The sequence below is a fragment of the Nicotiana tomentosiformis genome, chromosome 3 (assembly GCF_000390325.3).
Source record: "Nicotiana tomentosiformis chromosome 3, ASM39032v3, whole genome shotgun sequence".
Lineage (NCBI taxonomy): Eukaryota > Viridiplantae > Streptophyta > Magnoliopsida > Solanales > Solanaceae > Nicotiana > Nicotiana tomentosiformis.
The window spans coordinates 99,901,505-99,919,017 of record NC_090814.1 but is presented as its reverse complement, the minus strand read 5'-3'; the positions used below and the strand labels follow the sequence as shown (position 1 = coordinate 99,919,017).

At 38.5% G+C, this 17,513-nt stretch overlaps 1 protein-coding gene across 1 annotated transcript; it reads right to left on the bottom strand.

Moving 5' to 3' along the window:
- Window positions 1–2,210: 2,210 nt before the first annotated feature.
- On the bottom strand, window positions 2,211–15,054 carry LOC104111095 (V-type proton ATPase subunit C). The gene is made up of 11 exons (XM_009620697.4): window positions 14,800–15,054; window positions 14,627–14,695; window positions 14,198–14,325; window positions 14,022–14,121; window positions 12,830–12,897; window positions 11,706–11,847; window positions 11,348–11,464; window positions 11,043–11,168; window positions 3,292–3,375; window positions 3,114–3,193; window positions 2,211–2,592 (listed from the first exon to the last, which is right to left on the bottom strand). Exons 1-11 carry the CDS (start codon window positions 14,917–14,919, stop codon window positions 2,496–2,498), a joined length of 1,131 nt encoding a protein of 376 aa, XP_009618992.1. The 5' UTR covers window positions 14,920–15,054; the 3' UTR covers window positions 2,211–2,495.
- Between the last annotated feature and the right edge of the window lie 2,459 nt (window positions 15,055–17,513).

Here is a 17,513-nt window from a genome sequence, read left to right as displayed (position 1 = left end):
TGCACTTTAGCCAGGGGCGAAGCTGGGAAGGCGCAAGGATCCGACCCCTCTTCCCCAGAAAATTACAGTATATATATATATGGTCAAAATTATTTTTTATGTATATATAGTAGATGTTGAATCCCTTGATTTATTCATGTATTTTTTTATATATTTTAAATTCTGTTAGTGAAAATTTTGACTCCCACTGCATTTAGCTAGCTCCTAACCTCTTTGAGCAAACTTTGAGCCTACTCTCTATGTTATAAGCCTAAAAAGTTTAACTTGTTGAGCCTACTCTATCTTCTCTAGATCAGCTCTTCAACCCTTTTCATTACTATAATTAACAAAATGTTAAAGAAAAAAATAAGAAAAAAGTCTCTAGTACACGTGTTTAGTGATGATGTAAAAGAAAATACTACTCGTACTACCTATTTTATGTTAGTTGTGAAAAGGGTTTCGAAGTTATAATATACCCATAAAATGAAGTGTTGAGATTGTTTTACAAGACTGACATGGGCACTGTGATTGGCCGGGAGCTAAGAATGTAAAGAACCTGAGTCGTTAGGACCACATTCATTATCGCATTTGTGCCATTCTCCAAACGACATAGACTTGCCTCTTTCACCAATTTATTACTGTTGTCTTCACTTGCTTTATTAAACTTACCACTACCTTTGCTATAGTAAATGTGGCCAACTCCCTGTTTCTCCAGCTCTTTCTCCATTTGACTATAATTATTTTTGGGGCATAGCCCATGGTTTCTGTTATGTTTTTCCTGTCGCGTTCAAATCCCACTTTCGGCTATTACAAATATTATGAGTAGACCAAGTTCCTTTTATATAATTCTTTTTTTCTTTTTGGTAGGGGAGGAGAAGATATTAGTGAGTGAGCCTTGAGGAAGATTTGGTTTTATAGTCCATTACAAATGTTATTTTAGTTATATGACCCTTTTCACAGAAGATCAATAAAAATAACGCAGGAGATCTGTAAAAATAATACAGGAGACCTTTGTAGGATCATTTTTCTCTATTCAAATTGTAAGTGAGCATGGAAGATATTCGCCTCCGGTGGATTGAGCATATTGGTGTCTATCACAAATGTCGATAAACATTAAGCAGACACAAATATGTCCAATTTGGCAACTAGTCCAACGCACAAGCTGTTTGTTTTCTGTTTCCTTCCAAAATTTGTCCGTGCCTATGTGAACAACCTCTAATGACAATCTGCGAGTAGATAGGCTTTTTGTTGTGCATTATTGACACAAAAATCTTTAATTTAGAACGTCAGTTCTCCAACCGAAATATTATACAAAATGCTCATCATTTGCCAACTAGCTAACTAGACAAAACCAACATGTAATATATATATTTAAGAGGGCCAATTGATCATTGATGGTGCATGTGGGTCATTTTGTTGGATTACAGGGCTACACCAAAAGAGGATACATTGCAGAGCAATGAACCGAACCCAAGTTTTTTGGAGTTTAGACATACCTGAGAATGCCCTAACATCCTTTTCAACTACAGCCTAGAAGGCTAGAGATCCTCATCCCAACTAGCCAGGACCATACCCTACTACCTTCAACAACTACAACTATTATTACCACGCCTCAATCCTAAACAAGTTGCGGTCAACTATATGAATACTCACCTTCTCCGCTTAAGCTCAAGCATATACTACAACCTCCAAGACATAAGCTGCACCTGCACTAAAGTTTTCCAATGGTAGGGTAAAAGAGCAGGGTGTTCTGTTTTTCGCAATCAACTGCATAAATGCATTTAAGTACTGCTGGAAATGTTTTCTTTTTCCTTCTTTAGGTTCCAGTTTTTGCAGATATTAACCGGGTTCCTGCTCATTACTTTACCCGATTTCCTACTCACTTTCCTCGCCAAGAAGAATGTACAACCTAACTCTCAATGCTCTCAAACAATTAATGATAATCAGTCATTTTGGTAATTAACTCCATCCATGTAAGTTTGCTCATATTGGCTGTCCATAAAGCCGAATAAAGAAGATAACTGCACTAGCTAGACAACACAGCGCAAAACTAGTCAATTTATGATTGCTTGGTTTGGCTATTGTCATGTGCTCAAAACTTTTCATACAATCGAGAAACCAATAGCATCTATATCTCGTCTCAACTCACAAAGATCAAGCTAGCTAAGAGTGAAAACGCATCACAATAGACCAAGGAGGATCATATTGCAAGAAAGCAACGACATACAGGCTTAAAACAAGAACAAATTACATTTAGTATGGGAAAACGTTCCCAATACATATCAAAATATCCTTAAAATATTTTCAACCAGTGAAGGACTAAGATTTGGGATACAATCAACCCCTATAAAGGAGGCAAGAGGAAGGGGGAAAAAATATGTTTTACAATAAACATATAATATTAAAAAAATAATTGAACAATCCTCTCTATTGTACAAGTGCGCAACCTGTCCTTATTGTTGATGGCAACTAGATTCAAACCAATTGCAGTGGACAGAAAAAGCAATTCATTGAACTCAAGCAAGATTTATGGTGAAGGAGACGTAAGGATGAGCCTCTGCATCACCCCCAAAACCAGCCATTCCTCCTTCGTCCTCAGATTTCCAGAAATTGCTGCAGTTGAATGAAAAACAGTATAAATGGGGAACATGATAAATAAACCATTTAATAACCGTCAGTCAGTGTTGAACAGAAAGACATGTAGGTCCAAAGGACCACATAGATGTGGCGTATTGCAACTAAACAAATGCATGTTTGTTTCTTACAATATGCTCAATGGACAATTAGCAGAACTTTCAGCCTCACGTAGAGATAGAATGGAATAAATGTACTCGGGACCAGTAATAGTCAAGCTAAATAGCATCCATGTTATAAGCATGATATATGTCCCTGCTCGGCGGAAGACTGGAAGAAAATATTATGTGCTTATAAACACCATTAACAGTCATGCAATACAATTTTTAACATGTCAAAAGCTTTACACACGTTCCTTCTTGGTGGAGTACAGGGAAAAATATTACTACATGCCTATAAACCCAGTTCTTTTAAGAAGAGCAAATAGGCATTTCTTTACAGCAGGGAGGGAGCAATGGAAATTGGGGTTAGGAATGGACTTCGTTATCACATTGACATACCTGTTTGAACTGTCGCAGAGTGACTCGAGAATGGAACGTACTTTCTTCTCACTTTTGGTGGAGGGTGCCAATACAACAGACTGAAAATTTATGTCGGTCCTTAAATAATGGTAATAATCTAAATACAACAAAACGAGTAGCTGATAAGCATAATATTTGGGGGTCCAAAGGAATATACCAAAAATGATGGAGGCAAGCCGTATCTCAAAATGCTCTCAGCAAAGATACGCACAGCGCAGAAGTGCATCCAGGAGCTAAAAACCTGTAGAATGATGGCAGGACATTTTAGACAAGGGTTTCAATCTCACCAACTACAATATGGGTTTCAATCTCAGTAACTACAAAATACAATATGGGTGAGTTGGAAATGAAAATAAATCAATCAGCATTGAGAAAAAGGAAATAGTGAACCCAGATCGAGATGGAATCCCCCCCTTTTTTTTTTGAGAATGGATCGAGATGGAATCCTATTGCGAAATCTAAAGGGTAATTTACAATTTACAGCAGTCGAAGAGCAGAAATCACAAGAGCGCACTTAGACCATTAGTCATTACTTTGGTTTTATTGGTTCAGCAGTGAAGCGCCGAATCAATGTCTTCCTGCTCATCACCCAATTGAGTCAAAAAATGCTCTATGAATTGGAGCTACCTAAAGATTATGATTCCACATCCCTGGAAACATACAAGATCTTTTCTTGAAGTGATAATAAACTCATCTGAAAGAAATGTGTGCTAGAACCCTCTAGTCAAGGTGTGCACTTAATATCTAAACAGGCAACCAAATGGAGAGGTGCGTAGTGCATGAAAATACTCTACTTTTGCTGAAGTTGGACAAACTCATGATAAGTTAGTTAAGGTAAGTGAAGGACAAATTGCTGCAAGGACTGACCTAACACAATGTTAAATTTAACCTCTGGCTTACGCCACTTCCCTTCACGTCCCTTAACACAATTGATAAAGAAACTGCAAATCAATCCTGAATTGGCTTTGCACACGTTGATATTATTGGTACTTTCTGGAAACAAACTACACACTCCACTACGTGGATTATGTTATATGGACTCATTATGGCCTACGCCTAAATGTATCTGTGTGAATTGCTATGGCATGGCCATAGGTATTTCTAGTTTTCTAATGGGCTCTTAAATACAATAGCTTAAAATTGAACATAACAATGTAGGTTTGATGTCTCGAGGAAAAAAAATGTAGGTTTAGTGACTGACTCTATAGTTCATTAACAGAATCCATGTTATAGAAATTTAGAACCCTCCCCCATCTTTCACCACCCTAGTCTCCCTGGAAGCCTCCTTTGAACTATTGCCATCTCTGAATGCTTATCACTATCATCATCTAACAGCACCAACAGACTTTTTTTTATAAGGTGTAACAGCACCAACAGACTTGAGAACCACATGTACCTGTCTGTCATAAAATTTGTTTCATCCTACAAACTGGGAACAGATGAACCAGTGAACTGTGACTGCTTTCAGGGAAAGCATGAATTGGGGGTTATAGGTCAATGAAGATTGCTGTCACGTGCTAATTAGATTGAAAAACATGACTTATTGGCCCCGTCAAGCGAATTACATGACTGTGCACCCCCTCATCCCCGACTGATACTCCCTTTAGGGGTGTTCAAATTGTCAGTTCACTTTCGAATCAAACATTCATTCCTGTTTCCAAATGTTTTGATTTTTCGTTTTGAGTAACCAAAATCATATATTGACTAACTATTGGACATGCGACTGCCTATTTATTAGTCCTCAATAACCAAATTAGAGGGATGTAAAGATGTCGTAAACAAGTTTATACGGTTCTCAGATGACATAAATTATCTGGTCCTCTTCCTTAACAATTTTACAATGTCAAATGAAATGCAAAGTAATATTATTGTTCCATGTGATTTTTCTTGTTAAATTTGACGAAACCAAGCTAGCTCAGCTCATCTTTACCAAAAAAGAGCCTAGCTGGCCCGAGCTGAAATATGAGTGAGTTGAGCCAAGCATAAGTCGGCTCTACTCAATGTCCAGGCCAAAGAGTTAATTTCTTCTCCTGAAGTTGGCGCTAATTAAATCTTTAATCATGAGCTTACTCATTCAAAACTCTAATGAGATCTCATCTACATGCCTTACCTCAACCCTTGGTGCGCCACATCATTAAAGTTGGACTAGCCAATGGGAAAACTTGATAACATGCCTATTTCTAAGTAATCAAACAATAAATATTTGGTAGAAAAACAACAGACGAGAATTTCGAAACAAAATGAACATTGTTCCCAAATAGGATATAATTGCAAGAAGCTAATCATTTTGCGACAAGAGTGGGTTGCTCTAGTGGTGAGCACCCTCCACTTCCAACCAAGAGGTTGTGAGTTCGAGTCACCCCAAGAGCAAAGTGGGGAATTCTTGGAGGGAGGGAGCCGAGGGTCTATCGGAAACAGCCTCTCTACCCCAGGGTAGGGGTAAGGTCTGCGTACACACTAACCTCCCCATACCCCACTATTGGGATTATACTGGGTTGTTGTTGTTGTTGTTGTTGTTGTTGTTGTTGTTGTAAGCTAATCATTTTGCAATCACAAAGTTGCAAATTGACTTCTCCGGATGAATTCTGCTGCATATCTCAATTTAGTATAGATGTTCTAGAATTAATAGACACAACAACAACACAACAAAAAACCCAGTGGGAACACTTGATATCGTGCCTATTTCTAAGTAATCAAACAATAAATATTTGGTAGAAAAACAACATACTAGAATTAGAAACAAAATGAACATTGTTCCCAAATAGGATGTAATTGCAAGAAGCGAATTATGTTGCAATCACAAAGTTGCAAATTGACTTCTCCAGATGAATTTTGCTGCATATCTCAATTTAGTATAGAAGTTCTAGAATTAATAGACACAACAGCAACAACAACAAACCCAGTGGAGCCCTCCAAGTCGGGTCTGGGAGAGGGTAGTGTGTACGCAGGCCTTACCCCTACCCTTGGGAGGTAGAAAGGTTGTTTCCGATAGACCATCGGCTCAAGAAGATGAAAAGCAACACTAGAAACAAGCAATATCAACAACAAAGGCCAGAAAGGTAATAACATCAATCTAAGAACCAGAAAAATAGATGGAAGGAAGCAATAACAACAAACAGTAACGGAAAAATATTAGTAAATCGAAGCGGAAGATAGTAGGAAAACAACATGTAATACTAGCAAATAGCAATCTAGGAACAAGACACTATCAGACTAACCCTAAAAAATCCCGGTACGGGATAGAAAAACGCTCGACTACCTACTAACCTCCTACCCTAATTTTCGACCTCCACACCCTCCTATCAAGGGTCATGTCCTCGATAAGCTGAAGTTGCGTCATGTCCTGCCTGATCACTTCTCTCCAATACTTCTTTGGCCGTTTTTTTCCGATTTTACGCAAATCCCCTTTTAGGGAACAAGGCTTAAGGCCAGAAATCCTAGAGTATATAATTCTGCAGTTAGACAGAGCCGGTCTGACCGATCCGCATCCCCGCGATCCTGTAATGAAGACAGTACTCGAATAATTTCTTCGGAGAATGCTACTTCAACTACAGTAGCAAGGGCGAAATAACCCCGTCTATCATGACTTTCTCTGATATTTTCGAAATGGGGAAGACTAGGCGAGGGGTGAACCTTCTGTCTGATTCAATCTGATGCTTTCAAATCCGCTTAAAGAGTACTTTGGTGTCACTTAGTATAGGGAAGTGTCCCTTATTTGTTGTCTTCGTCCATCTTTTTTTCTCTTATGCTTTTCGTTGGTCAACAACTTCTTCTCACACCCACCAAAACCAATCACTCACACCTCCTTACTGGGGCATCTAAGTTTCTCTCACATGTCCGAACATCTAAGTCTCGCTTTCCGCATCTTGTCCTTTATGGGGGCCACCCCCACCTTTACTCAGATATCTTCATTCCTAATCTTATCCAACCTGGTATGCCCGCACATCCATCTCAACATCCTCATTTCTGTTACTTTCATCTTCTGGATAAGGAAGTTCCTGACTGGCATGCAAACTGCCCCATACAACATAATCGATCTAACAACTACTCTGTATAACTTACCTTTAAGTTTTGGTGTCACATTCTTGTCACACAACACGCCGGACGCTAACCTCCGTTTCATCCACCCCGCCCCTATACGATGTGTGACATCTTCGTTAATCTCCCATTCCCTTGGATAACAGATCCAAGATACTTGTAACTTACTCTCTTTGGGATGACTTGTGAATCAAGTCTCATGTCCATGTCCGCTCCCTCCGTCACGTCGATGAACTTGCACTCCAAGTATTATGTCATCTTTAGACTCTAGGGTCTGTCTCCAAACCTCCAACTTGTTGTTAACACCGCCTCGCATCTCGTCAATCAGTATTATGTCTCTAGAATTAATAGAAGGGAATACAAAACATAAAAGAGAGAGAGCAAGTGCTTGAATGTGTACATGATCCATTTTTGGCCCATGGGATTCAGTAAGTCAGGAAGAGTACATTGGAGTTTAAAAGCAGTACATGTGCAAATGTTTTATTAAAAGAAAGATACAGTACATGTGGAAAAGCAGTCAGTTTTTCCTTTTCCTCTGCGAGCTTGTAGCTTTATTTATTTGTACAGTTTAACCAACTGGATACCCAGTTATCTGCTTCCATAACATACAAAAATTTACTTGTGATTTTTATCACCGGGTAGGATTTTACTTTGCCAAACAAACTGAATAACCAAGAAGGTAATGCAACAGAAACTAAACCAAAAGCAAAATTAACTACTCTATCTCTTTTTTAGCCAACTTGAAGAGTTGGTAATTCCTGTTTTAAACAAAAAATTGGACACCCTTAACCGCCTTGTCTTACCCTCTGCCCCACGACAGAGCCTCCAACCTCATCCTCTCTTTAAACCACATATATGATCATAGTTCTGGTGAAAAGAGTGCGTACTGATTATTTTTTTATTGTTACTGATTAATTTTCTCTTATCTTGTAATATCTTTTCTAATTGCGCCAACTAATTTTTTGTCAAACAGTTCATAGCTTTCCAGAGAGACGTGAAAGAGGTCATAGTTGTTGGGTTCTTTTAAGATGAAGCATCATAGCTTCATACTGGCACACTTTGTCCTTCAACTTATGTTGGGAAAAAATGGGGGAGCAGGTTGTGGAATGAGATGGAGGATAAGAGACAAAGGATGGTGTAGGTGCAAAGGGTGAAGGCAGTAGGTTGAGGGGGAGGGGCGCAGGAAGCAGTTGATTAGGGGGTCACCATGGGAGGCAGTAATGGTGGAATATTTGGAAGGGTGAGATGGCACACAGTTGTTCTGTTGTTTTTCCTTTTCCTTCTCTTTTCTTCAAATTTCAGAAGAAAAAACAACAAAAGTATCACTAGTTTTTTTTAGCACATATCAACTGTCACATTTTCTAAATGCAGATAACTATAAGTTCCAAATGTTAAAAGCAGATAAAAGTTAGACGACCAGTGAAATGAATTTCAGGGACAGAATTACACTTTTTTCTCTTGTTTACAACAGCGATTAGAATGATTTCCAGTTTTAATGGATGACAAATCTAAAGCTGTGAATGTTTGTTGATTGTTATAGCCTTATAAGCATAGTTGGCGTCAAAAAGAAAGCCTGGGAGTGGTAGTCATTTAACCATACAACTAAACCTCAATCCCATGCTTGTTGTGTCGGCTATATAAATCATCGATATCCATGTTGCTCCACTTGCCCAATTCATTCCAATATTCAATAGTTTCGGATTTCCTAACAAACTAGAGGTTTCTTCACCTTTTTTTACAAAAATAAAATTCTCTAAACAAACTAGAAACTAGAAAGAACACCTAGTAAAGCTGGTCCAAATGTAAGTATACCAAACTAAGCTTAATCCCCACTAATTGGTATTGCTTATATGGATCTTTCGCTTTTTTTGTGTTATATTTTTCTTTAAGCACACATGAATTTAAGAGATGCAAGTCTTTTTACTCGACTTCCTCCCATGTAATTTTAGGCCAACCTTGTTCGTTACTAACACCTTTAATTATTACAGTATCACACCTACGACCAATGCAATTGAAGGTCCACATAGAACATGAACAAATGATCTTAAGCAGCATTATTTCATTTTGTCTCCTGTTTGTGCTACTTGAACCTTCTGTGGGATGTGATAATTTCTTCATTTAACCATAACATGGACTTTTTCTATTTTTGCCTTCCTACGAAACCAGTCAATCAACTTTTTTGGTAAAACATATTTTAATCAGTCGATACATCACGAGGCTTTTTGCAGTACTATAATATGTAATACAAAGTTCACAAGAGAAAAAGTTGATCCACTCCACCTTAATAAAGTTTAACACTTTATCTACGATTTAGCCTTTGACCACTATGTTACGTAAATAAATAGAAAATCACTGGAGGTACGTAAAGCCGTGTCTATAATGCGCCAACTGAAAACAACCACCAAGGTTAAAATACTCACACAGAGCGCTAACGCTACCCCTAGAGTGGCATGCCGCTTTGTTTTCCAGCCACGTTATGCTCCACCAAGGTACATGTTTCCACAAAATTTTATCTAGTTCAGCTTACAATTTATGGATGAGCTGAAAACAACCACCACGTATTTATTTTTGTTTTATTTTCAATCACGATTTAAGAAGGAAAAAATCAAGGTACAAGATGAGATTCCTTAAGCTATTTGCCTGAACATAAACAAGAGCAAGGACAACGTTATGCACTGGCAACCAGAAACTAACACCTGCCCTTTCACACACCCACTTGTGCCCAGAAGGAAAAAAGAGCAGATCCTTTTGGTGTTTGTTAGGCAATTGTTAAGAAGGATAATAGAAGTTAAAAAGAAAAATCACATGTTTTGCTGACCCGTTCCCCACTAATTAAGAGCTTGTCTTCACTCCAAGCCATGATGCATTTCGCGCAGTCAAAATACTGAAAAGCTTAATAGCTCCTTCACTGGCAGAGGAAGGCTATGAAATGATCCACCGACATTTAATGAAAAAAAGAATGAAAAGATTAACAAAGAACTCCAATACTTAATTGATATCACTTCACATTGGGCAAATCCTCCCACCACAGCGTGTTCCCTTCTCCGCTTTAAGATCTCCCCCCATTTTCTCTATTTTTTCTAATGTCTTCATTGTTGGTTGGTAAATAATTTAGGTCTCTTCAATCATTGTTTTTTAAAGTTTTTGCAATAAAGAATGCAATTTTTTTATTTTTTTGGGGGGGGGGGGGGGGGGGGTGGAGGGAAGGTGAATGCGGAGATAAGTTGATAGGTTATGATTGTTTTCCATTTATTCTTTCCATAATTCATCTCCAGATAATGAAAACAAAGACTGCAAAGGTTTTTTCTAGTCCCACATGCTCCCTCAGTTCACACGCTGCTCATGTAAGATGAGACTTGCGCCCAGGACAATGGTAAGGCTCCCTCTCTCCCCCTACAATTCATTCTGAAGGTTCATGCGATCAATTAATGAATATATTCTCCTGAATATAGTAAGCATTTCACTTCTACCGAACTCTATCAGATCATAAATCCTAGAGGAGTAAACTCATTTTGTATCTTTGAAATAGTCAAAATCCAAGTTAGCATCTGATTGTAAAGTGATCTTGAGATAACTCATAGACTTCACCAACAACCATATTGTGATAGACTGATAGGTTAATTTGTTAGCCCAAACTAGTGAAGTGCATAAGAGACTTAAAGATCCTTATAATGCAGTTAAAGATCCTTATAATGCAGTTAAGATAAATTTTTGGCTGATGACAAATGAGTTCACTTTTTCATTTCCTTCGAGACTGCAAAGCATTTCAAATTTAAAGCCAGCGCCAAAGATATGTCTATGAATATAATTAACAGTTAGCAGAAAATGCATCCAGAAATGCTTAGATTTCCAATAAAAAGAGAGAAGTACCTCCCCATAACTGGTATAGCACCACTGCAACAGAGAGCTCCTGAATGTCTCTTGGTCTTGCATCAGTTTTTCCAGCTCTTGTTTCCGGCTTTCTTGTGTATCCGGATTATGTTCAAAATCGCGAATCTGAATCAAATGTACCAATAAGACGTCTCTTTAGATAAGGCCTTCCTCTATCAATAGTACTTCTCACCACACATTACATATACATATATACGGACACAACAGAACAGTTTTATATATTGAAAAGCTATTTTCCCACCTGGTGGGGGAAGAGAGACTTGAAAGAGGTAAAGAAAACTCACCTGGAAGCCTCTTTCACGCGCCTTAATCTTGAAATTGTCGGCATCACGGTTGAATAATGTTACAGTATAAAGAGCATATTCATTGTCCTCATAGAGCATCTTAGAGGATCTGGGAACCTAAACAATTTAGTTAAAATGAAAAAGTAGAACTTGTAGGATAGCACTATAAAGAGCTCAGAAAGAAAGAAAAACGTTTTCTATTTCCAGAAATAAGTAAGAAATCTAGCTTGTCCTTGAAGAAGATCAAACTAATCCAAAATGCAATGCCACAATAGGGACCACTATGCAAAGCAAAGACACATTCCAAGTAAATAGAAAGATATGTGAAGCTATAAACTGTATCCAACAAAGTTCTTACCACATAGGTGGTAAGATTCTCGTAACTTGACAGCCAGTCTTTCTGTGAGTATTTGGAAACAACAGCAAGGAGAGTTGTTAAGTGTTCTGAGGTAACAATATCCTCCGGCTTTACCAAATTGGACAGATCACGGACAGCTAAGCTGGAAGAAACACCAAGCACGTCAGTTAGAATGCCAAGTGGATACAAATTCAAAAACCATTATACCAATCCAGATTAGTAATTCCAAATAACAAAGAAACAATTATTAACAGAGTGCCCTTATCCTTTGACAAGGATAAGTTCAAAGACCCGAGTACCAAACTTCAGACTTTTTGCAATCTTCTGGAAAAAAAATTCAAGTTTCTATGAGCAACATGAATCTAGCACTCTGTATGGAAGTTCCATTTTAATTTCTCCCATCTAGATGGAGTTCCTCCTTTAGCCGAGGGTCTATCGAAAAAAGTCTTTCTACCTTCACAAGGTAGGGGTAAAGTCTTAAGGTCTTCGTACACATTATCCTTCCTAGATCCCATTTGTGGGATTAAACTGGGTATGTTGTTGTTGTTGTTGTTGTTGTAGATGGAGTTCCTACAGTCCCTAAGATTTCACTCTGAAGCAATATACCTAATGTAAACCTAACTAACCACATACTATTTTTAAATAAGTCGTCTATCACCCCCCACACATAAATTCAAATTAATTCAGATCACAGGAATATAATTGTTTTAAGGTACATTTTGATAGTAGCTGCTCTCTCTCTCTCTCTCTCTCTCTCTCTCTCTCTTCATTTCTTTCTTTTTGGTGTAAAATTCTAACCAACCAGATAATATGAGTGCCACCTTTACATCGGCTGATCTTTTAACAAAAACAACATGGATGTATTTCCATGTTTCTTCTTTATCAAAGAAACTTCCCATGTCTAATAGTGCCTATTTTGAGATAGCCTTTCTCAAGTTTCTTATCCTTTTTAAATTTCACTATTATGTCCATATATGTTGTCAGTGTCTTGGACAAACATTTAGGCAGAAATTGAAGGTTCCTTGATGGTAAATCAATAATGACATAGCTGAACACTCAAAAATGATAAATCACCATTTACTGGAAGTTCATGTTTATCCAATGGAACCTCATCTCTTACATACCTTCCCGCCTGCTTTCGATTGATGGCATTAAGTTGACTACGCACATTGTTATACTCAGAAACACGAACCTGTCATAGAAAACCAGCAGATATTGTAACACATTGTTCGAGCAATATATCCAATACTATGATTAAAAAACTCTTAGTAGTGCAGTCAGATACTCTACATTTAATCCGATAAGTATCTCATAGAAAACTGTCACCAACAAGAAATAACAAAGACTCTCAAAACCACCATGCAGTACTTAATTGACAAAAGGATGTTACTGGATTGTTTTAAGGAGGAATAGTTATGTTCTAGGGAAGCACAATCTGGGAATCAATGGAACCAAATAGTGAATGTTTAACTAACATGTCACTGTATCTTCAACAAGTACTTAATGCACTTCACTGTTAGGGACCTACAGCACCAATTAGGATGAAGCACAAGGGAAATGTGTCACATAAATTTGGACAATATGGTTGTGGGCGAACTACGGATGGGCCATCTAAATCATAGAGTATTTCTCGGTTATCCAGAAAAAATGAACATGCAGATAACAGAGAAAAAAGAAAAGAGAAATTATCTTAGGCCCCGCTTGTTTCCACTTAATGGAGATCTAAATCTGAATCATTTACATGTCAATCCATTTTAATTTGTTTTTTATCTTTTAACAATCACTTATTTGCTCTGAATAGGTCTGATTCAGTCAGATATGGTACAAAGTCTTAAATCATTAAGACATTCACTTAAAACTTTATGTGAATTTAACGTTTTAGCACTACTATCCACTAACACAGCACAACCACCAGCACCAACTCCACTATTTAATTCTGTAAAGGGCAAACACATGATACCATTGGCAAAAAGTGAACTAAGGAATGCCAATTCGTCTTTGCTTTCTCCCTCGCTTATGGTGCTCTTCTTTTCTTCAAAATCCCCATTCTCTGTCTACTAGAGCATCGGTTTGTGCTTAATTCACATTGCAAATTAGAGCTATTTCTATTTCTTCGTTTTACTTCACCATATACCACATATACATATGGGCCTAATCGTTACTTGTATCATAAACATTATATCTAAGCATTGAAATGAATATCCCCACCACTACCACCACCACCATCCAACAAAAACTGGAAAATAGATAAATAAGATCTCCTACATTGTTATACCCAATTACTGCTCCTCACAAAATTACTTGTTTCACATATACCTTAAGGTCATCCTCAATCTTGGCTACTTGGGTGTGAATTCCATCCACAATTTCCTTAAGAGGTGACATTGTAGGATACTTTGCCTCGTCCCACGCAAACCTACCACCAAAAACAAATTTCTTGTCAGAAAAGATAATTCCACATATCAAAAGCAGTCAAACTAGGTGATATATACCTAGTGAGGTACGAGTCAACAGGAACCCCATCCACAGTGAGAGAGCTACTAAGGACCCCAGAAACCCTCTCCAATTCCTCGATCTGTCGTCGTGTCTTGGAGCAAACCCCTTCAATGAAGCTATTTGACTGCAAAAATTCAAATTTTCCACATATGATTCAAATCAATACCACACAAAATAACTTAATTTCTCGATTAAAAAATACAACTTCTGTCAGTTGATATTCAACTTCTACGTATCCCTCGAATCAAAACCAGATTAAACAACTAAATTTCTCAATCACAATTGTAAAATTGCAGCCAGTAACTACTAAAAACGAGAAAATTATAACAATCCAATATAGATCACACGTGACTAATGCTTCGCAATTGGAATACAGAACAAATCAAAAAATGTAGAGAGAGAGAAAATAAAAATAAAGAGCTCACCTTGACGAGATCATCGCTGAGAGCTAGAAGCGAATCCAATGTGCCGACACGGAGATTCGGGATGTTAAACTGCAAATTCAACAAGAAAACTGAAGGTGATCCAAAAAATTTGAAGTCGTTGAAGGCAGATCTCAGTAAAATTGGCATTATTAAGGGAAGGGCAGAGAGCTTACTCTATAAAGAGGAGTATCGAATGAATGCCTGGAGATAGATTCCTGAAGACGACTCCATAGAGAAGTAGTGGATGAGTTTTGCTGAACGGGAAGAGAAACTACCCAGTACCTCGAAGCCATTGTTCAACACTTCTTTGCTTTTGATTAGATGTAGGAAGCAGAAACAACTTCCGGACAGATAAATAATTACGAGTCGTTGAAAAAAAAATTCCCCTTTTGGGCCTTATGTAGTTGTGAGCTGTGACTTACTGTGCGTTATTGTTCTTTCACATAAGAGGTACCATTTCATAGTTTCTGAAATTACACAGAATCTGTGGTGCCAAGTGAAAAGGGACCTAACCGCGGGCCTAAACGTTCACATGACTGGTAAAAGTAGATATAGAATACATATTTGAAGGTGTAAATATGTTTATGGATTACTATTTTTTTGACTTTTCCAAATAATAATAATGTCATTTATTCTCTTTGTTCCTATTTGTCAAAAATAATTATATTCTAAAATACTTGTTATTTTACAAAATAAAGAAAGAGCTAACGAATTGTGTACACGGGTAAACCGAGCCCATGAGATGTCTCGATTTCTGATGAAGCAAACGGAGCAAGAGACGTGACGGAAGGGAACCAGAATCGAGACCAGGAGCACTTCGAGCCGGGGTCCAGGCAAAGCGCCCGACCTCGAGAAGTATCGGGGCCATAACCCCGAGTTCGGTTCGAATCCCAAAGGCCTCGGAAAACACTATCACGTAGCTGAGCACGACCAAAAAAAAGGTGTGATATCAGTGACCAGTCGGATATCATGGCGTGGATCTCGGCACGTATCGGCACAAAACCAGTGATTGGTTAAACGAAGAATTTTTACCTTTCATAGAATTGTTCTTAGGGTAAAACTCTCCTACTATATAAAGAGGGTCTGTTTGTTCATTAAGGACATTGTAACACGCATACCAAGGCAATATACTACTCCCTCCGTTTTAATTTATGTGAACCCATTTGACTGGGCACGGAGTTTAAGAAAAGAGAGAAGACTTTTAAACTTGTGGTGTAAAAGTTCACATAAATTGAAACGGAGGGAGTACTATTTTTCTGTTATTCAAAGTTCTTACACTTGTTGACAGTGGTCCATTACTATAAATCTGGGATCGAGGATGGATATCGCATTGAGGCTGTCATCGAGTCCAGAATCATCCCTTTCTTCTTGTTTTCGAGTGGTTTGACAATTTATTACATCTTTTATCTGTTCAATCTAGCAATATTTACCGTTTGTATTGAATTAATTCATGTATTCTTAAAATCACAAATAAATTTAATTGTTATCCGTTTTCTGGGGTAAACAGCTTGGCACCCACCATGTGGCTAATGATAATAGTGGCAATTTGATACAAATCTCCATAACACACCCTATTTTACACTTGTTCTTTTAAGTGTTTTTAATTTCAGGTCAAAGTTTGAAATGTCGAACTCCCAATCTGCTCCTCTAAACGTGGATGCTAAGTATGGCCACCATGGCGAGAACAACAATATGGCACTCAGTAACGAGGTGCCCCTTGTCGACCCCAACGGAGTTCCGGCCGCGGACCCTATCGACGCTAACTCATATGTGGCCATCAATGCGAATTTGCATACCGATCCTGAAAACAGCATCCGCGGGGGAGTCCGTTCGGTAGCCCAAAATACACACGATGGTGAAGGTGATAGAATCAATCTGCGAGTAATCTTCGAAATGTTACAGGCTCAACAAGCAGCGATAGCCCAGTTGCAGAACCAGAGTCGCGCCCCCAGCGGAGTCGAGCCTGAACTATCCCGGGAGAACGCTCGCAGAAATGAACCGATCGTAGAAAGGCCGAGTGAAGCCGAACCCGGGACTAACCCCGAGATCATAAAGATGCTTGAGGAACTGATAAAACGGGTAGAATTGGTTGAAAAGAAAATCGAAGCTAACGGCAAAAAGGTGGAAACCTACAATTCCAGGGTCGACCAAATCTTAGGAGCACCACCGATATTGAAGGGCCTGGATTCCAAGAAGTTTGTTCAAAAACCTTTTCCTCCGATTGCAGCTCCGAAGACAATCCCAAAGAAGTTCCACATGCCCGAGATTCCTAAGTACAATGGAACAACTGACCCAAAATGAGCATGTGACCTCCTACACGTGCGTCATAAAAGCGAACAACTTGGAAGATGATGAGATCGAGTCCATCCTGCTAAAAAAATTCGGAGCGACCTTGTCAAAAGGAGCTATGATATGGTATCACAACTTACCCCCTAATTCTATTGACTGGTTTGCTATGCTTGCAGACACCTTCATGAAAGCACACGCCGGAGCCATTAAGGTCTAGACCAGAAAGTCAAACATTTTCAAAGTGAAGCAAAGAGATAACGAGATGCTCAGGGAATTCGTGTCCCGATTTCAAATAGAACGAATGGACCTGCCTCCGGTCGTGGACGATTGGGCCGTGCAAGCCTTCATCCAAGAACTCAATGCTCGAAGCTCATTGGCTTCACAACAGTTGAAGCAAAATCTGATAGAATATCCTGCGGTAACTTGGGCCGACGTCCATAACCGGTACCAATCAATAATCAGGGTCGAAGATGATCATCTTGGGGCCCTTTCGGGTCCGTTTATCCCGTCAGAGCCAGTGACAGATCAAAAAGAGACATTGATCGTGAACCAAGATCGAATAGAGATCGGTATCAATCATACAATGGAGATCTAAGAG

Excerpts from the sequence above, each read along its gene's own strand:
- LOC104111095 (XM_009620697.4), bottom strand. The coding sequence starts at position 14,919 with ATGGCTTCGAGGTACTGGGTAGTTTCTCTTCCCGTTCAGCAAAACTCA. Across the intron at positions 12,898-14,021 it reads AGATTGAGGATGACCTTAAG|GTTCGTGTTTCTGAGTATAA; the intron begins GTATATGTGAAA and ends TTTCTATGACAG. Across the intron at positions 2,593-3,113 it reads CTCTGCGACAGTTCAAACAG|CAATTTCTGGAAATCTGAGG; the intron begins GTATGTCAATGT and ends ATTCAACTGCAG.